The sequence below is a fragment of the Nannobrachium achirus genome (genome assembly GCF_963921795.1).
Source record: "Nannobrachium achirus genome assembly, chromosome: 2".
Classification (NCBI taxonomy): Eukaryota; Metazoa; Chordata; class Actinopteri; order Myctophiformes; family Myctophidae; genus Nannobrachium; species Nannobrachium achirus.
In genome coordinates this window covers 62,936,098-62,957,245 of record NC_137811.1, presented here as the reverse complement: position 1 = coordinate 62,957,245, position 21,148 = coordinate 62,936,098, and the positions used below count along the sequence as shown (strand labels likewise).

The 21,148-nt window shown below is 43.9% G+C and overlaps 2 protein-coding genes across 2 annotated transcripts in view; one reads left to right on the top strand and one right to left on the bottom strand.

Moving 5' to 3' along the window:
- The window catches only part of clcn1b (chloride channel, voltage-sensitive 1b), a gene marked incomplete at both ends in the record, with an annotated part of 72,395 nt that extends 70,064 nt beyond the window's left edge, over nt 1-2,331 (top strand). The window contains one exon of the mRNA XM_080743365.1: nt 2,209-2,331. Coding sequence (XP_080599491.1) covers nt 2,209-2,331 — 123 coding nt within the window. The remainder of the gene's footprint in view (nt 1-2,208) is intronic.
- A 3,359-nt stretch (nt 2,332-5,690) lies between these two features.
- fam131bb (family with sequence similarity 131 member Bb) overlaps nt 5,691-21,148 on the bottom strand; it is a gene marked incomplete at both ends in the record, with an annotated part of 59,686 nt that continues 44,228 nt past the window's right edge. The window contains 5 exons of the mRNA XM_080743356.1: nt 5,691-5,768; nt 6,797-7,066; nt 10,885-11,231; nt 18,595-18,735; nt 20,202-20,426. Of these exons, the coding sequence (XP_080599482.1) occupies nt 5,691-5,768; nt 6,797-7,066; nt 10,885-11,231; nt 18,595-18,735; nt 20,202-20,426 (1,061 nt within the window). The remainder of the gene's footprint in view (nt 5,769-6,796; nt 7,067-10,884; nt 11,232-18,594; nt 18,736-20,201; nt 20,427-21,148) is intronic.

Genomic DNA, 21,148 nt, shown 5'->3' with positions numbered 1-21,148 from the left:
GTACAGTATGAGTGTCACAGTACACGCTGCCATAGGTACAGTATGAGTGTCACAGTACACACTGCCATAGGTACAGTATGAGTGTCACAGTACACACTGCCAGTCATGTGTGTCCCACTTCCAACAAATTCAATCCGTTCAGTTTTACGTTTCACGCAGTCCATCCAAATATTACACAGCGTTCTTTTACAAAAATCCGTCCGATTTTCGTATACATCGCTTGCTCCGTGCCACACAGGAACACACATACAGTATATTTGTACATTACATGTCTGATTGCCTCAAAATCCCCCTTTGGTCGATGTGAAAAAGATTCTTCAGGTATTTGTTTATTATTATTATTTTCAGGCAGTGATTCTTCCAACAAGACAGCAGACAACTACTGTACATTGACTGACAGACATACAGACAGACAGACACGAATAGGCCTATATAGAACAGATACAAAGAGATAGAGGGAGAGAAAAAAGGAATGAGAGAGATAGAGCGAGAGGAGGAGAGGAGAAGGGGATTGAGCAGCATGCCTGCAGAGACAAATCTTGAAAGATGGCAGTAGAATTATACAAAAGAAATGAGGAACTCATCCCGAAATAAATGTATCAGCAAAAACAGAGTCAGGTAACAGTAACATCCATGGAAATACATTTGGCTTCTTAATTATTAGTTTATTCATTCATCGATATCTTAATCGTAAAATAAAAAGCAATAAAATAAACCCGAATTGAAGCAGTATCTTTCCTTGTTCTGGGAACACAAACAACAAGTCCTTCAGTTTAGATAACGGCAGGCAAGACTGTCTTGAAATTGTACAGCCAAGTCAACCGCACATTACCTTTCACAGCAGTAGAATAGTCTTCTGCCATCCTCAGTGTGTCTGACCACTCGGAAAGTTTTACAAGAGAAAGATACTGCTCCATTTAAGAGGGTCGGCACCTATACAGTAAACCATAGATTCTGTACAAGCAGTCATGTATTTCCCTCCCAACCCCAAATAATCATTAAATAAATAAACAAATAAGTGCCATCGTGTAAAGACATCTTGTGTGCAAGGTTTGAGACCTCTTGACCGTGTTGCTATCTGTCAGATATATTATTTGTGCGCAGCAAAAAAAAAGGGGGAACGTTTTTATTTTTCAGATTTTATTGCAGATATGGCCGATGGGTTACATAACCTTACTCAAATGCCACTCGGCACAATAGACTACAAGTGAGAAAGTGGTTGGCCTATGAATGTTACATCATCACTTGTATTATTATTTTACTACAAAGTTATGGAGCCCTAATGTGGTACGACTGCTTCATGGTATGATGAAACAGTGTCATAACTCAATGTGACATTCTGAAAATAAAATTAGGATGGATTCCTGGACTGGGAGGCCGCTGCTCTCTCTAGACAGCTTGCACTTGGCCAGATATTACCGGAAGCGCGTCAGATCAGGGGGGCCTTTCTGTGCCTACAAGGTGCTCAAAACCTGACCAAAGACCACTTTACAACAATTACACCTATTCTAGACTCATACCAGAGGGAGGGGGGAATTCAACAATTCAGTAGAAAAATAAATGATGTCCCAACATTGCATAAATAAGCGATCAATAAATAAATTCATTCAAGTCAATAAACCTTTTTTTTATCTTAAAAGTTTGTCGCACAATCATCAAAGTGAGAGGAGAAAGTGGTCTCCCGAATGGAGAAGGATGGAAATAACCGCAGTTCTCTTGCCATCGTTGCTGTATAGTCGGTCTGTTGGTGAGTCGTGCATGTGACTGTCCATGAGCTCCACTGTTCTGCAATGTGTTTCTTATTACTCACTACAGCTCTCCTCTGCTGGTAAAACATACACTCTTCCCTCGAGGGAGGGGGGAAAACCCACACGCTTACTCAAACATCATTCTATTCTTCATCATCATCATCATCATCACGCTCACCATCACAACACTCAAGGCAGATGCATGATCACAGTACTAATGACTGATTTATACTCGGTTACGCACCGTGTCGCGCTCAGGAAATAGCCAAATTACAAGCTCACAACACATCGCGCTGCGTCGTGTCGTGAGCTTAAATCGACTAAGACCCCGGCGCGCAACTGAATACGAATCACCCTTGAAGTCAGCAGGAGCAGGAAGACAAGGCTGTCGGGTTCTGTAGTCCTGCTGCAGTTCAACTTCTATCCCCTATTCTAGTGTTCTATTCCTGATTGGCTTCAGTGGAACAAAACAGGGTCCACCACGGGAATCCCCCGTCAACCCCAGGCCAATGGCGTGTCCCCACCTGATCGAGTGTCTGTTCTGTACAAGCGAATAGACACTGCTGAAACCGTCGGTATCTAGATGACTATTACAAGCCAACCTACCACCCAAGTGCCAGCAATCGCTCCTATTTACACTTTACAGCATAGAGACATTCAGTTCCCTCACTTTGTGTGGTCAACCGACGTCAAAATAAAAAATACAGGCTTAACTTGGGGCGGGCACTCGAAACAGAGCTCCCTGAAATAAAGTGGGGGACTGAGAGGTGTAGAAAAATAAAGAAATGATATCGAACTATACCAGTTGTGTCTGTGAGCGAGTTGATTTACATATTATACTTTATTTACATGTGTCTGCGACAGAGCGGAACACTAGTCTATTGAGAGGCCAGTGTCTTCGTCTGTCTATTGCTGGTTACAATTTAAATATCTGTCTGTGTGTGAGTGTGTGTGTGTGTGTGTGTGTGTGTGTGTGTGTGTGTGTGTGTGTGTGTGTGTGTGTGTGTGTGTGTGGCGTACGTGCCTGCGTGAGTGCGTGCGTGTGTGCACCCCATTGCAGTAATCTCCCGCAGATTTTGTAGAATCACTTCACTTTGTTTTCACAACAAAAGCCTTTGATACCATCCCAAGAGAACAGACGTCACGGAACGCCTTCCTGTCCTGAAAAAAAAAAAAAAAAAACAGATCGCTGTAACCGGTCCTTCGTACATTCCAAGGTGGTTATCCTCCTCAATTCGTCGCGTACGCAAGAGAGCAGCTGAGAGTAACTGTTGGTTGGTGTTTTGGTTGTGGTGGTGGTGGTAGTGGTGGTGGTTGGTAGTGGAGGTGTGGAAAAAGCTTTCTGAAATGGGGAATCGGGGAACTTCAGCAGGCCGTTGGTGACCTCTGATCTGTTGGATTGCATCAGTGCAAAAAAGTGATTCACTCACACAGCTCTCCTCCTCTCCTCCTCCTCCGAAGTGTGACCAGTCCACAGCAGTCACACCGTCACTCACCACATGCCACACGCCCACACAGACCACCGTGGCCCGCACCCAGGATACTATGGTTTCAGTGCAAAATCTATACAGTGCTGTGTATAGTACAGGTTCTCCATAGCACTCTATGACGAACACATGCATACAGAGAGACAGAGAAGGAAGCACGCTATCTTACAGTACAATCCTTATCTGTGCAGTGCTCTGTGTGTGTGTGTGTGTGTGTGTGTGTGTGTGTGTGTGTGTGTGTGTGTGTGTGTGCCTGTGTGTGTGTGTGTGTGTGTTTTCTGTTGTCAGCGAGACAAGTCTCATCCCCAGTCTGTGCCACAGCATCAAAGAATAATTTATGTAATAATCCATATTGAACCGTGTTTCAATTCGGAGCACATCGCAGATTGGGGAGGATCTTAAGTGTGTCCTTCGTTTGAGTCTAATTTAAGTGAGAACGCTTGGGATGCCAGTGTGTAGACTGCAGTGGAAGTACAGTGTATACCGTAGGTGAAGCTGTTATTCAAGGTAACTGGGGGAAAGTAACTTGATTATGCACTATTCTATGTTGATTAATAGCTGTAAACAGAGTAGCTCTCCCATTGGAAAACTGTGATTTGTTATACATCTTATCATACACTTATACATAGATTTTTCTCCCGTTGTTTTTTTTTTCTTTTCATTTTTTTTGGTTTGTTTGTTTTACTAAAAAAATTATTGTTATCATTATGTTTTGCTATGATAGATTTTTTATATATATATATTTTTGTACCATTACAAGACAACGACTGGTGTGTGGAGTCTCTTGTCTTTTAGAAAAAAAGCATGCATGTTTTTCCGTTTCTCCTCTTCTCTCTCCTTGACCTCTGTGTGATGTCATTCTTTTTCCTTTCCCCTGCTAGTATGAATGTCATGTCGGTTGGTTTCTCCTCCTCTCTTCCTCCCCCATTTCACCTCCTTCCACCCCTTCTACAGCACCTCCACCCCCCGCCCCCAGCGAGACATAAGGCTTCCACAGAAACGTGTGTTCTCTGTTGCGTCGGCTGCACCTCTCACAGAGAGTCCCTTTTTAACCTCCTGTCACGTTGTTACGAACCCAAAACGGCGACCGCGTGTCCTTTGATAACCTGAAAAAGGAACAGATTAATAGATAGATAGAGTATATGCTCCTTCCTTTCTTCCTCCTTCACTCTAATCCTTTTCCTGACTGCAGTGGTCAGTCTCTGGAGAGAGTCTCGTGACAGGTTGGGATGCTTTAGTTGGTCGACAGGGAAGCCAGTGCTGCTGCTGACCCCTCCCCCTCCACCTCGCCGTCCTCCCTGGCCTCCACCGTCGTCTGCCCGGCGGAGGAGGAGGAGGAGGCCTTCCGCTCCGCCAGGAGCTCGGCCGGCGGCTGCCCCGGACTGCTGCCCCCGGAGGCCTCGCCTTGCTGCTGCTGCCTGGGCGGGGTCAACATGGCCGACTCCGCCTCCAAGCACAGTGTCACCTCCCCCTCCTGGTCCACACACACACACACACACACACACACACACACACACACACACACACACACACACACACACACACACACACACACACACACAAGGATGAAATGAGGAGATTTCTGTGTATACATGGATGCTGACCATGAACACATATTTTGGAATTGCCCAACAATTGACATATATTGTATTGGGATGATATTATGGTCAGTAACAAAGGAGATACTGAAATACGAAATACCGAAAACAAGTGTGGTGCTGTATCTAGGAAACTTGACGCAGGAAAACATGCATAGAGAAGACATGTATCTCGTCAAGGTGTTGCTGGCAGCCAGCAAAAAAGCAATCACAAGATTGTGGTATAAAAGTGACCCTCCAACTCGTGAGCAGTGGCTGGGCATTGTGGAGGAAATACTGTATATGTGATGGAGAGATTTACCCATAAACTATAAGGCTACAAGAAGAAACATTCTTTGAGAAATGGGAAAAATGGACTGCATATAAAACCCAACAGAATGACACCATGGAAAACAAACTTTGAAATGGACTAAAATGTGAATCTCGAAATGATGTAATAATGTAAACCCTGCATTGTATGAATGTGATAATCTGCAAATAAAATGTAAGTTAAGAAAAAAAAGAAATTAGATTTCAAATGAGCTCAGGCCAGGGATCTGCAAAGATGCCCCAGTTAGCAATTTTCAGTTTAATATAACTGTTAGCTCATGTGGCTCACTCACTCTGGGACCACTTTAGCTAGAATTACATTATTTCAAAATGTAAGCTCAATGAATCTGCCTATATCAACACTGCGGCACGCTCCGTCTCTCGCGCCACTGAAGCATAGTGCGCAGTCAGGCCTGGAAGCGGTAGCGTTGAGCCGTTGACACCTGGTTCTCCCTCCTCCGCCGAGGCGCGGCAGGTTGCGTTTATGCACAGTCACTCAGAAAGGGATTACAGAGGCGTTTGTTCCCTCTGGTGGTTGGCTCGTGAGACTAGTGCCTCCTCAGCAGACATCTCTTCAAAACTAGACTCTCATTCTGCTTTGGCTGCTGGCAGAATGAAGGCTTGGGCTGAATGTGGAAACAAAACTAAATATCTCACGCCCACCTTCCAACGAATGACCAACTTCTGAACAAACACATGTAGCCAAACTTTTATAGGTGCAAGAACAGCCAAAATAAGTTCAGAGAGCCGGCCCTCGCTGAAGTTCAGAATGATTTTCGTCACTGTCGGGCAGACCTTGTTTCAAATAGTTTCAAATGTGTACGTTTTTCCGTAAAGTAAAGACTGTCGCACAAAAATAGTGAAAATAGCAGATGCGAGGCGTTGTGTGCTTGACCGGCTATTTTCACTACTTTGAATCATTTTCAAAATGATAAATACAAAACAAACGGTTTTGGACATACAAGGTTTAAACCCGACAACAACGTTTTGTAGTTATTGTAGACCAGTTTAACCCATTCAGAACGGGTACACATTATTGTGTATCATTATTTTATGCTTTAACTATTGAAAAATAGCAGATACAAGCTCACAGCACGGCACCGAGTGCCACGCTGCGAGCTTGTAGATCTGCTGTTTTTTTTAAATCGTGAAAATTTGAATTTTGACCCGATTCTATAAGTGTCTTTTGAATCCTTCTAAGATTTTTTTGAAAAACCTATGTTTCTATGTCAGCAATCTGGCAATTAAGCCATCGTCAAAGAAAAGGTCCTTTTCACTTAACTGGAGCTCAGTTAGTCTGTTTCATGAGAGACTAATATGTCAGTGGTTCTCAAACCTTTTCATGTGAAGGACCCCCAAAATGGTATGTATTTGGCCATGGACCCCTATCTCAACATATTTAGTTCCAGGGACCACCCAGAAGCAAAATTTGAGTTACAAACGTTCGCTTTGAAAATACATATATTCAAAGATTTGCACACATTTTCACGACTTTTTCAAAAATAGCAGATCTACAAGCTCGCAGCGTGGCACTCGGTGCCACGCTGTGAGCTTGTATATCTGCTATTTTTCACTGGTTAAAGCATTCAATTATTCTAGGCCTAAATTTTAACTTAACCCTAATCCTTGGCCCCATGTCCTCCTCTGAGCTCACCTTGAGCTCCTCCTCTTCTTCCTGCTGCTCTAGTAGCGGAGAGTGTTCCATCCCCAGCACCTCGTCTCCCATCGGGACGCCCAGACTTTGCTCCACCACTGCTGCCACGCCCATGTAGCCTCCGCCCTCCGTCTGATAGGCCTCCACCTGTTGCCCGGTGTTCCACAGGTCAACCAGTGGCGGATGGGTGGCCGACGCCAGGCTGTGGATGGTGCTGTTGGGCGTGGCTTGCAAAGAGTGGCCGGCACTGTGAAGCCTGTGTTCCAGAGCCTGGAGAGAGGACAAAGGAGGTCGCTGTTCAGGGTTCCCACACATCTTTACCAATTCATTTCCAAAACTTTTCCAAAACTTTTCCACAATATATAACCCGATTTCCAGGACTATATAACAATAATTCAGCTCAATAACAAGTCGCTTACTCCAATGTGCAATGCCCAAAGACAGGTAGTGTATGCCCGTGGTTCTCAACCTTTTCAGTCCGTGACCCCCGAAATAATCATATTTGAACTGAGGACCCTGGCACTCTGATGAGCAGAGTTGAGGAATTTAATATAACACAGTTTTATTGTGAAAATAGCCGATCTACATGCTCACAACGCCAATTTCTGCCTCTAATATTTGACAATTTGGCCAATTTTTAATTTGAGGTATTAACAAAATCAATAACCAAAGACAAATGCATAGATATTTTTTCCAGGACCTTCCAGGACCCTTGATCAATTCCAAAACTTTTCCAGTACTGGAAAAATATTTGTATAATTTCAAAATATTTCCAGGAATTTCATGACCGTGGGAACCCTGGCTGTTAGACTTAGTTGTATGTTTCTCTTTTCTTTTCTCTTCTGCACTGTAACTGTATCTATACTTTTTTTTTACTTATTTAGTTTTATGCGTCCCAATGTCATTGTATAATTGTGTTTCCTTTGCTTGATGTTCTTCTGTGTAAAGCACATTAAATCGGGGCGCCTGCAGGCCTACCGGTTCAGGCGTATACCACATACTGTAGGCTCAGTGTAGCCCGACAGCGTGTCGCTGGTTCGATTCTCGATCCCTACTACCTTTGCTACGTGTCACTCCCCATCTCTCTCCCCGTTTCCTGTCAGTCTACTGTCCTATCAATAAAGGCATATAAGCCCAAAAACGTATGTAAAAAAAGGGGGGGGAAAAGCATGTTAAATTGTCTTGTTGAAATGTGCTATACAAATAATACTGCCTTTCCTTGTCTTAACCCATTTATTTAGACCTGAGGCCAATTCTAAAAATGCCTTCTAAATCCTGACCTTTCAGAAAAACGTCAACTTCAAAACTTCAAAAATTACAAAACAACAACACAAAAAGGGGTTCCCGTCCTTATTATTGCCTTGCCTTACCCCTGGTCTAGTTGAGAAATCAGAAAATTACCGGACCAATCAGGGGCTGCTTTTCACTATTGTACGGGCAGCAGTTGAAATGCAGTGAATGATCGGTCGGGTCATTTTCTGATTTCTCATACTCTCTTCCTATGGGCCGAATGCCAGGCTAGTACATTCCAGCCATGTTACAATGACTTCATTCCTAACCCAACTACCCACATCTGTGTTCACATTGTCCCAACATTTAAGTACTATATCTGTATCTTATATTAATGAACGCTGTTTTGGTAATCACACAATGAAATAATTTCACCTAATTGATACGTCAGTCCAACTGCCTGCGGGCAACAAGTGGCAAAAGACAAATGGTCGAAAGGCCAAATGGTGGTGTAATCGTGTGAGAACTAGTGCTTTGTCAGTCAGCTGATGAGCTCCGTTGCTATAATTAATGTGACAACTAAGGTCACTGTGTCAGGCAGTATGACCACTGAATGTCTAGTCTGTCAAGAACAATCTCTTTTCAAAAGAAAAGGAACTTTTTTTGACAATTGCCAGATTGCTGAATGTCTAACAATATTTTTTTCTTCTGAAAAAGATAGGAATTTAACCTGTATTGCTGTTGTTTTCACAAGGACACTACCACTGAAAGACATGAGGCATGAGAGTTACTGTATGACTCACTCCTCTCTGTTGCTTTTAAACAGTACAGGGTAAAATGTGAATTTGAGCCAACAACCTTTACAAAGCCTTTCCTCAGCATGATGATTAATACTGGTCAAATCATGTCAAATAGTATAATGGTTTATTACAGTTCCTGGCGATGCTTGTGGAAACAAACAAGCTATTTGGATAGACAACTATTGTCATGTAATAATACCATAGTTATCAAGCAACATAAGCTAACAAACATAATTGGCTGTACTACTGTAGCCTAACTAGCACAGAGCTTCCCTGTACGAGTCCCAGGCCCCCTGTAGATGAAAGTGCTTTGACATTCAGAAGGTCTACAATGGCACTTCAATAGTGTTAGTCATCACTCAACGGTTGGCATGGAGAGGAATGGCTTGGCACTCAAGTCCCGGTCGGAGTGACAGATTTGTTTGTTTTGCTTTTCATAGTGTCCATGATAAAAATAAAGGTTTTTAGGCATAAACCCTCCATCACCTCTCAGGAAAAAAGGGAGAGACACAGTACTGCAGTACCTTGACGGCATGGCATGGGACTCGAACCTGCCAGCTATCTGAGCACAGGCCACCGATCCTGCTGTGCCATTGAGGCAAGGCACCTTTAGTACTGCATAGACATAGAAAGGTAGACGCCTCCTTCGGCTCTGGTGCATATGCATCAGGGGACGAGGGAATCTGCATGCATCGGTTCCACGTGCGTCACACATACGGAAGTTGCGAGGCCAATCAGAGGCAGGTGGGGGCGGGTCTTTTCGTACGCAGCCTTTAAGAACAGCTGAACCGCGCAACATCAGGAAATGGATGGTCCCTCGGTTTTTCCCGGACGCCCGGAAAACTGCAGAGTTTGAGGTATCTAGTGTTTTATATCTACTAGTCCTACGCCCGGGGGGGTGTGCACAGGGGTGTGCACAGTATCTGAGGGATTGTATGTAGGGGTCTCAGAAGTAATGTTGGAGTGTCCGATCTTTATGCCCATATGGTGTTCCAAGTTGGAGTGCCTGTTGGGCAGATCTTTATGCCCATACATGGTGTTCCGTGTCCAGGCCAGTCTGTGATGTCAGTACTATGACGTCAGAGTATGACGTGATGTCAGCATGCAGACAGACGGTTACAATGGCAGCGAAACTGTGTAGTATCAGTGATGTCAGCATGCAGATGGTCAGACAGACATTGGCTAAATCAGGGGTTTTCAAAGTGGGTGACAGCCGGGGCACCCTGGGGTCCCGCGACGGCAGTCAAGGGGTGCCGCGAGATTATTCGATAATATTTGGAATGTATTTGGACACTTAAAACAATATTTAGTATCATTTTTTTGAAGTACAAAGTTATTTTCAGTCAGTTCTAACCAAAATGGCTATTATCTCAACGTTTTCCTCGCAACATAATCACTAAAATATCGTCACCGTCGGGCAGAAACCTCGTATCTCCAAGTTTCAAATGTGTACATCTTTTGGTAAAGCAAAGCCCTGCTTCATCATGCAAGACTGTCGCACAAAACTAGTGAAAACAGCCGATCTACAAGCACACAACGCCTCGCGATGCGAGGCGTTGTGTGCTTGTAGATCTGCTGTTCTCACCAGTTTAGTACATTTTATAGATGATAAATACAAAACAGTTTTGGACATACAAGGTTTCCACCTGACGACGACGATATGCTATAAATATAAGGTGCTAGCCTGGGAGTGAAAATTATAATGTAGGGGTGCCTCGGATTAAAAAAATCACACCCAATGTGAAGTGAGCGGTGGTCGTGCTTGCATAACGTCTTCAGACTAGGATTTGAGTCTAGGATGTACAGGCTATGCTACACACACGTTTTGCTATGGCAAAACGCTGAGGAAATAGGCTACAGACATACGACATATGACATCACTAGACAAACATGGTGCTATGTACACACATTTTGCTATGGCAAAACGCTGAGGAAAAAGGCTACAGACACACGCACAGCCACTCTTAGGAGCGGTTTACCACGGCTCAAAAAGATTCATGGGGTGCCCTGAGACAAAAAAAGGTTTGCGAACCCCTGAGTAAGATGGTAGTACTGCACCTGTTGCTGCTGGTACTGCAGTAACTGCTGCTGCTGTTGGTAGTGCTGCAGCTGCTGCATCTGCTGCATCTGCTGCAGCTGGCTCTGCTGCTGGAGGTTCTGCTGGAGCTGCTGCTGGAGCTGCTGCTGCTGCTGCTGCTGCGCCAGGAAGTGGGCGGCGGCGGCGTGCGAGTCGAACGCCTCGGTGCCCGGCGGTGACATGACGTAGGAGCCCGTGGGCGCCGACGTCACGCCGGACGGCTCGTTGTTGATGGGGTCCCAGGCGTCGGAGGACGAGAGGCAGTACAGGCCCTGGGAGACGTAGGTGTGGGGCCACACGTCTCCGGAGGAGTGATGCAGGATCTGGTCTGCGGAGGTAAGGACAAGGAGAGGCACTCCAACTCAGTGGTGGAAAAAATACTCAAACCAAGTATTTCCCAATGGTTCAGAGAATTGTGTCTTTGTCTACCTCTGGAAAAAATCACATATATTTTGAAGGACAAACAAGAAGTGTTTCAGGAGATATGGGGACGTTTTATTCAATATATTAAAGACTGTAACTTGGGGCACATAATGTCAGAACAGGGGGGGGGGAGGAGTGCTGTTGTTGCTGTTGTTGTTTTTCTTTTTGTGTTTTTTTTCTTTTGTCATGTCATTGTATGTTTTGTTTTTGTCTTATGTATGTAAAAAAAAGTTATGTAACAATTGTAACAATTATTGAAATTGAAAAAAAAAGAAAATCTAATAAATATATTGTTTAAAAAAAAAAGTTGCAATACCACAATATGAAAATACTCTGTCACAAGTAAAAGGCCTGTGTTCAAAATGTTATTTGAGTAAAGTACAAAAGCACTGGTATCAAAATATACTTAAATAGCCGATCTGCAAACTCACGATGCGACGCGTTGTTAGCTTGTAGATCGGCTATTTTCAAATAGCCCATGTATAGATTGGGCTGTAGTGGTTAATGTATGTTTTATAATCTAATACTTTATCTCCAAAGTAACTAGAAACTAAAGTTTTCAAATAATAGTGGAGTACAAATGTCAATCACTCTGCTACACAAATATAATATTTTCCTCAAAAATATAGTGGAGTAGAAGTATAGGTATTGAAAATTGGAAATACTGCACTTACAGTAAGTACAGTACTTGAGTAAAGGCACTTAGTTACTTTACACCACTGCTCAAACTAAGAACAGTGTTGTACGCCGTAAAATAGGAGTGTCACGGGCCGTCCACACCAAGGACAACGACTATTACGACTACTATAAATACTGCGTGTCACTTTTAAAACCCGTTCAAAGTGGATGATGGCGTCCACAGCACAACACACTTACAGGGCGTCACATTCAACACATCACTCACATGTTTACAGGTCGTTATCAGTGTGGATGTCCACATCATTATCGTTATCATACCTGGAGTGTGGACAACCCATTCATGTAGAAATAGACCATTACAGGTTGCTTTGTGCACAGCTAAATGTACACCCTGGATTTTACTGTTTGATTGAGGGCCAGTCATGCATGTGAATGTGTCAGCTTCTAATAATACTATACAGCAGGGGTCTTCAACGTTTTCAGGCCAAGGACCCCTTAGTTGAGGGAGAGATGAAGCGGGGACCCCCACAACCTGTTCATAGTTTCCATATAGTTCCATAAATTGTTTGACAGCACAATCATAAGTGTATTTTGGATTCATGTCAATTTGTTGTTTTCAGATATTTAACACTTGATCAATACTTACAAACTTGACTTTTCACTCTGTACTTAGTCTGCTCTTTTTCTCCTCTACACCAAACCTCTTTGCCGAAAATAGCCGATCTACAAGCTCACGTTTGTGAGCTTGTAGATCTGCTATTTTTGGCTAAAGTTCTCAGATATGGACGAAAGGGTTCAAGTGGTTAATATAAAAAAGGGAGAAAAAAAAGCTTCTAACTATCACACAAAGATTTGGAGGACCCCCTGTAGTAACTCTGAGGACCCACTAGGGGTCCCGGACCCCCTGTTGAAGACCCTTGCTATACAGGTATGTGCAAAAAAATAAAATAAAAAAATAAAATAATGTGAACTTCTTTTAATTGCCCTCATGTCAGCAGAAGATCATAGTGCTTTGGGTTTTCAGTCTAATGTCATAGCCTATGTATCACAATCACTACTTTCAGGTACTTTATGATCTGTGAAATTTGGGGTATGCCAGACCCCCAAGTCCTTGTTCTCCACTCCACCAATCAGAGGTAATTTATTTCAGCGCAACCAATCCCTGCACACGGTGACCTCTATCACCATGCAGGGGTATGTGCGGTGCACATAATTCTTTCCCGACAGCCAGCATCAGAAAAATAGCTCTTTTATAACTCCCTGGAAACAAGCTTGCTACTATTGGTACTTACTTCAAGGTCCTCAGGCTAGCGAGACTGATATTACAGTCAAGAAGATATGCTGAAGGGAAGTTTCAATGACATGGATCAAAGCAGACTGAATAAACAGAAACCTCCACAAATCTAGATACACATATGAGCCTCATAAAAACTGTTGATAGTGTGTTCATATATAAATGTAATGATTAAAGAGATGTATGTTCATAATACTAGTGATATTACTAATTTTTACATACGGTATATACGTAAGCCTATCCTATACTAATGACTCAGTCCAAGAGCAGATATCTTTCTGTCTGTCTGTCTGTCTGTCTGTCTGTCTGTCTGTCTGTCTGCTACCTATCAGCAATCAGAAGGTCGCACCAGTGACCTCTCCCTGATTTTCCAAGTCTACGTGTTGAAGTGTACCTGAGCAAGACCCCTAACAGCACCCCCGGGTGCTCATCATGATCATCTGAGAAGCCATCAGCTCGGTGCAGCTGAAACTGAATTTCTCCCACAGGATTAATACACTCTTACCTTTTATCTATCTAGTATAAGTTGCCATGGTTGGCAAGAAAGAGAGAAAACAGACAAAAATATACTGTAGGCTAGTAAGAGGTGTTAACTTCAGGGGAGACAGACCTCACATACTCTATCTAGTAACCTTTGCTTGAACAAACCTGTGTTGCCGAGGTAGTAAACTCAGACTTTCGATTTAAGCAGGGAAAAATACAGCCCTCTTAACCAATCACAAGATTAAAACTTCACAAGATTAAAACTTTTGACGTATGGCGGACACCCTGTGCCACTGGAGGCAAACCGGGTTGACACTTAAATCAGTTTATTTGTTGGCTCGCCACCCTGGCCTGTCGAACCGAGGAGAAAGGGAGTAGTGTGCCGCTAAATCAAAACCCCTCAGTGGACAGATTTCCAAAACACTAGCCTGACAAAACACTGCTGAATATATGATCTGACGAGGCTCTCCAAGGTGTGCGGAATACTGGATGTCAACAAAGTCCATGCTGGCACACTACACCACCGGTGATTCATCAGCTGCACCCCAAAGATACCAAATATGCCACCTGATAGATGCTTCTGCCAAGGGATGCTTCTCACATGCTGCATCTTGGTCAATTCTCAAGCTGCGCTCCATAACTTTTTAATGACTAAAACATTATTTAACCCAACTGCATCAATGTAATACAATACTGTATCTACGGTTAGCCTACTGCAGCAGTTGGGGGTCATTTCCCAGACATTTTGATCATGTGGTCAGGTAGGACACTTATTGGTTGATAAGAAGATCAAAGCATAATATCTCCCTGGTTGCATGTCTCCATTGCGACATGCGACATGTCTCCATTCCAACACTAACCCTAGACCTATACCTAACCCTAACCCTAAACCAAACCTCTATGGAAGTGTTGCCACTCCGACAATAAGAAGTCAATGTCGGAGTGGCGACATGTCGGAATGGAAAGCGCGCCACCCTATCTCCCCTACCCATGATGCAGGCTTTCAGCTCAGCAGCAGAAATGTTGGCACTTAGGATATAATGAATCTTATATGGATTGCAGGTTTAACCACATTAACCATAGCTACTTTAAATGTTTTTCTTTCCACGTTTCTACAAAAATGTCCAACAAATAGGGCTTAAATGGTTGTTAAAGCATCACTTACATTTTTGCATAATTTTAAGGGTGGATGGGATCAAACGCCCCAGCTGTTCATGGTAAGTGTATATTTCACACAGCAAGAACAAAGATACATTAACTGCTTGTTAGTTGTAGACCTTTTTACCCCTTTTTGGCTAAAAGCTTATTTTATCATTGATAAAGATAATTTGATGCAAATAAATTCACAATAACACCCTTATAAGCAGGTGGTCTATTAGCTTTCAACAACAAAATGCTGCCTGCGGTGCATCTGTACTCCAACTTGTCTCCACAGAATGGAAAAACAAAAATAAAACCCTGGTTGTATAAGAAATGAAGGAACCGTGGGGCGTACACTGCCCTGACAACACAGTGATGTGGAATAATAATGACCAAGTGAACTAGCTATTTATACAAATGCAGATCCTTGGTTTCCAGCCTCCCTCTGGCCATGTTAGTGAATGTGAAATGAGAACTCGGTCAACCCCTCCAGGCAGAGTGAGAGGAGGTGGAATATAAGATGCATCCTTCATTGAAAATGATCAAGTGTCCAGCTTTACTCGTTTAGCTCTGCCTACGTGAACATTGATTCTTAACCACTTGATTAGCATCCCTCTTCTGCGGCTAAGATAACAGATCCACACATCACAGGCGTTTGATGCACTGTGAGCTTGTACAGTACATCTCCTATTGTTGTTGGATATTCGTAGAGTGAAAACAGGAGATGACCAAATATAGAGCCCTGGGGATTCCAAACCCATGTCTATTGCTTGTCTCCTGTCATGATCTGTGTCATGGCCTGCCCCTCAGCTCTTATTTTGTTGTGTTCCTCTTGGTGTGCGTGGGCTATGTTCTTCAGCCTTTGGACTTTTAGTTGCATCCTCCGTTCCTTGTTCCTTTGGTTTGCTGTTGGTATTGTTTACATGGTTGCTTATGTGTTATGTATTGTAATCGTTATATTCTGCCTAGCGTCTGTACTTCTATGTGTAGTGTTTTGGTCTTGTAGCGTTGTAGTTTCCCCAGATGTTGTGCATCTTATGTTGTAGTATTGTTCCTAGTTATCGTATCTGTATATGTCTTGTCTAAACAGTCCTGTGATTTGCCAGTGTTTCCACCCTCTATGGCAGGGTTCCCCAATTAGTTTTCCCCAAGGGCCGAATCATGTCTAGGGTACCAAGCCGAGGGCCACAACATTGCAGGGGAAAACAGCCGATCTACAAGCACACAACTCCTCGCACCGCGAGGCGTTGTGTGCTTGTAGATCTGCTGTTTTCACTACTTTTGTGAGACGGCCTTGAATGATGAAGCAGGACTTTACTTTGCAAAAGAACGTGGAGATACAAGGTTTCCACCTGACAACGACGATATACTAGTGTTGTTGCTGCACTTATACCACCATTATTACTGGGGTTGGTGGGGGCCTGACAGAAGCCCCTCGCAGGCCGCAAATGGTCCGCGGGCCTATTGGGGAACCCTGCTCTATGGTTTCCACCTGTGTCCTCTCAGTCCCCTAGCCTATTCCAGACAGTGTTGATTATCTGTTTAGTTCACCTGTGTCTAGTTAGTTCATGTCTATAATTATGCCCCAGCTGTGTAATCAGCTCTTTGTCATTTTGTTGTGGTAACTGACGTGGTTAAACCATGTATGTTCATTGCCTATTCAAAGTTATTCCGAGTTCCTTCCTCGAGACTTTCCCAGTGTGGGTATTTTGAAAAGTATTTTGAATGACACAAACATTCACTGAGCTGAGACAGAACACCCACTTGGGCAGGGGAGATGTTGCACTTTTAACTCAGCTTGAGCTTCAGTCAGTAGTACCTTTTTATTTTATTTACAAAAACAGAGTTCTGGATTGCAGTTTCAACATGAGCTGTGGTAGCTAGCCTTGTTTTCCCTTATTACTTTGAGCTGACAACCGAGTTTCACAGCCTCCTTTACCTATTTTGGCATGACAATATATAGGGTAAAGTAGGCTACCCTATCCACGAAGCTCGGTGCAGACGTCTGCGCAATGCACTATGGGGCGTTGGCCCCATAGTGCATTGCGCAGACGTCTGCACCGAGCTTCCGGCGCCGATTTACAAGCTCACAACGGGTTGCATCTGCGACGCGACGTGAGCTTGTATGTCTGCTGTTAAACCCAGAGGTTTGGTCCCAATAGTCTCCAGTAAACTCCCGCGGAAACTTGTGGATACGGTGTGCCAAATGTAGTTCTAAGAGCGGCCATTTCTTGGGTCAACACAGCCTTACACAGCTGTTCTGATTAGACTATAGCATTAGTTCTATGCAATCAAACAATTGAAACATCTGTGTTTTTACCCAAGAAATGGCCGCTAAGGATTACAATGACGTAGCCGCTGGCACACACTATAATGTGAAAAACAAAAAAATTAAATAAAAACAAAAGCCCTCAAAGAAATTCAAAAAATGTAAGTGTAAAAAAAAGTGTGGGAATTTTAGATTAAAATTTACTAGAGGTTGAACAGATAATAATAATAGCACCTTTCATGAACCCAAGGACACTTTACCAACAACAATCGAGACAGCGCCACCACTTCGGGTAAGGGAGAATGGTGTATTGCACCTGTCAATGCAATCCTTATGAGAGGCATCGTAAAATACAGTAATTTCACTGGTTGATTACTGACACTGAGGCTGTAGCGATTTTTTTGTGTGTTCTAATAAAGTGTCCCATTTGTTTGATTTGTCCTTTTCAATGTGACATAACTGGCATCACAATAGCCACAGTATAATCCACAATATACTATAATATACTTCAGTGTGTCAAAAGTGCTAGAATTGGAAATCTAAAGTTTAATTGGCCGCATGGTGTATACATCACGGAAGCATCCCTTGAGGTTTTCAATACCAGGATACGATTACAGTATGTCTCTCATATATATATATTTATTTATCTATTTATTTTGTAAAATTATCGCATCTTGCTTCTTCCAAACAAAATATACAATACAAATATATTTGGAAACAATTTTATATTCAAATCAGTATCATCTCCAGTTCATGTAAGATTATTTCAAAAGTACGCTAACTACAGTTGAATTGCAGCGGCTTCTATGGGCTGGGGTACACAATTCTCCCTTACCCGAAGTGGTGGCGCTGTCTCAATGGGACGGAGTGAATTTGTAGTCAGCTGTGTGTCTCTATAAGCCTTTTCAAAACAGCTTAAAAGAGGCCAACCACGGCACAAACACTGTCTGCCATGCGAATAGTCTCACCAGGAGTCACATTGTATAACCCAGCTTTCTGTATCAGGGCCCCAAGTGGCCAAGTTGTACAACCCAGCTTACTGTGTCAGGGGCCCACAGGGACAACACATTGTGGCACACCATCGCTACCATCCTCACCACTTGGCACAAACGGTATGGCACCGGTATCCGCACCAAATAATCACAAAAGAAAATTGCACACATACACCTCAGTAAGGGGCGCTCTAGCAGTGCTACAGTAGTGGTCATAACTCAGTGATTATTGCTTTGATCAGTGCCTAGCGGCCTGACTTTCTAGTTTTCAAAAATAGCAAAAATATCATATCTACAAGATCATAGTGCATGCGTTGTACTTGGTTTTGGCTATATTTGTAATTTTTTTAATAGGGCTTAAGTGGTTAACCAGAAAGACATGGAAGCCACGGTACACTTGATAAACAGCGTCAGTTAAAATATCAAGTATAGTGTATGCTGTCCTCTTTACCTCGGCTGGTGATGCTCTCCTGGTTGACCTCACTGAGGTGGGCTACACTGCCCTGGTTTGAGCCCGACCGCGGGCTGTCTCCGTCCATGGAGGTCCACGCCATGAGAGTGGCCTCTGAGATGGCAAACTGCTGCAGGATACCTGAGGTCAGAGTTGAAAGGACATGTCAAGGTCACTGTGAGCTAGATAGCCCCAGGGGGGTCCAGGGGAAAAATCTGCCTAAAATGTATGCCCAAATTGGAACAGTTGTGGACAGAAAACTACCATGATTGTGGCTACTCTTGACCCACCAAATGTCAGCTAACCCCTGAAAATCCACAAATGCAGTGTAAAACATCACACTTGTCTTACCAAATTGTCCTGCTGTGATCATTTAGCTAGGAAAAGATGATTGAAAAAGACCTCCGCCTATGGAAATTTTGCCTTCTGAATAGTGAATGAGCCTCAAGACCTCATTGAAAACATATATAGTGAATAGAGAAATTGTTCACCAAGGTGTCATCAATTGATAGGCAAAATTGTATGAATATATTCCAAACTATGTAAACTCTACACATGCTTTAGTGAGAGTAGTGCTGTAATATTAGTAATGTTAAAGTATAGGGTGAAAAATGATAAAAACGAGTAACAATAAGTAGTAATAATACTGTAATATGGGTAATGTAAGGATGAAAAGTACAATGGCAGCTGATTACTATGCTGTAGGACCACTGTAACAATAATCAACAAAGAAATTGTAGTTTGATTTGGTCTCTATTGATTTATTGACATTTATTGACAGCTGTTCAGGGGTCAACACCTTTTGCCCCCGCCGGCGGGGGCAATGGGGTTTAAGAGGTTAAATGTAAGATTAGTTTGGCCTCGTGCCCAGACATAAACGCTGATGAGGGTTAGCAGCAGGCTCTGCAGAGAGCTGCCATGATTTGAACATCATGTATACTTCTTCATAATGTATGACTGTGTTGCTGGCCCAAATTCACAGATGTTTAGAATAGAATTTTAGATTAGATTTAACTCTGCCGTACCGTGGCCATATCTTACAAATTATAAATGCTCAAAATCTCTGTCCGTGTGTCTGTAGTTCACGACCGTCAAACTTTAAACTCTACACATGGCATGCATAGCCGACGACCCGGGGGAGTGCCGTGCCTGCCGTCGAGACGGTCGGATAGGCGGTTGCTCAGAACCGCGGCTCCAATCAATACGCCCATATATAGGCTTATATGGAGATCTTGTTGTCCAGAAGCACCGATCTGACCTCTGTGCCCATATATGGGATCAATCCATATATGGGCATGCCCAAATATTGGCCCAAGTGATCAAACTCAGCGCACGAATCACAGATGACCTGAGGGAGTGATGCGACACAGACAGACAGTCAGACAGACATTGAAGGGTACAACGGGTACTCTGACACAGGTACAATGGGTATTGCATAACTGGGTAGGGCACGCATTCCCAACTTTCATCGATTCATTCCCGACTTGCATTGTTCTCGAGTAGGCTGGTGTGTGTGTGTGTGTGTGTGTGTGTGTGTGTGTGTGTGTGTGTGTGTGCGTGTGCGTGTGTGTGTGTGTGTGTGTGTGCGTGCGTGCGTGCACCCTGACCTGCAGCCATACGCGCCTCCTTCTCGCCGTCACTGAGGTCACTGTAGGCGTCGTTCTCTAGCCGCCGCTCCTGCTCCCGCTCTGCGGTGGTGATGCGGGGCGCGGGGACCCCCCCGGGGCCCACCGTCGACATCCCCCAGTTCTGCCACTCGATCATGTGGGCCACGCGACCCTGGGCCATGCCCGTGGGCTTCGTCACCCTCTCCTTCATTGTGCGGCTGGCACCTGCACGGGGAAAGTATCATAGAGGGAAGGTTTAACATGGAGGGATGGAGCAAGCAAGGAGGATATACTGTAGGGAAGAGTGGTTGGGATTTGGGGGTAAGCGGGGTGAGGTTACGGTATTGAACAAAGTAGACAGAGTGGCATGGTGGTCAGGAGAATCAGACGTTATGAAGGTGATAAAAGATAGAAAGAGGAGAGAGGAGGGAAAGAAGGTGGAAAAAGGTGTGGAGAATAGAGGTATTCGAGGAAAACATTTAAAAAAATGGGTAGAAGCAATGCAGGGAGGAGAACAGGGAGAGGGAGGGGAAGTAAGGGAACCAGAGGAAGGAGAAAGGTGAGAAGGGGGTGGGGGGGGAAGGAGGAGAATGGAAGATTTGTGTGTGTGTGAGGAAAAAAGCAGGCGGAGGACGGTAAGGACAGTGAACCGAGCGAAGGAGGGAGGAAGAGTGGTGTGTGTGGGGCGGTGCGGGTAAAGAGAGGAGAGAGGAAGGATTCAAGTTGCGGTAATGATGAGAGTGAGCGCAGAGCAGAGTGATTTGGGAGGATTGGGGGAAATAAAATAGAGGTCAACATGGAGGAAGGGAGGAGAGAGAAGGGGGGGGGGCACAGAAAGGGGAAGATCCCTGGAAATACTGTACATGAATATGAAGGCTGCTTCCCAGGGACGTGCAAAGAATGTTAGAGAGGCAGGGGCTGACATTTCTAAAAGGGCCTTTTAGGTG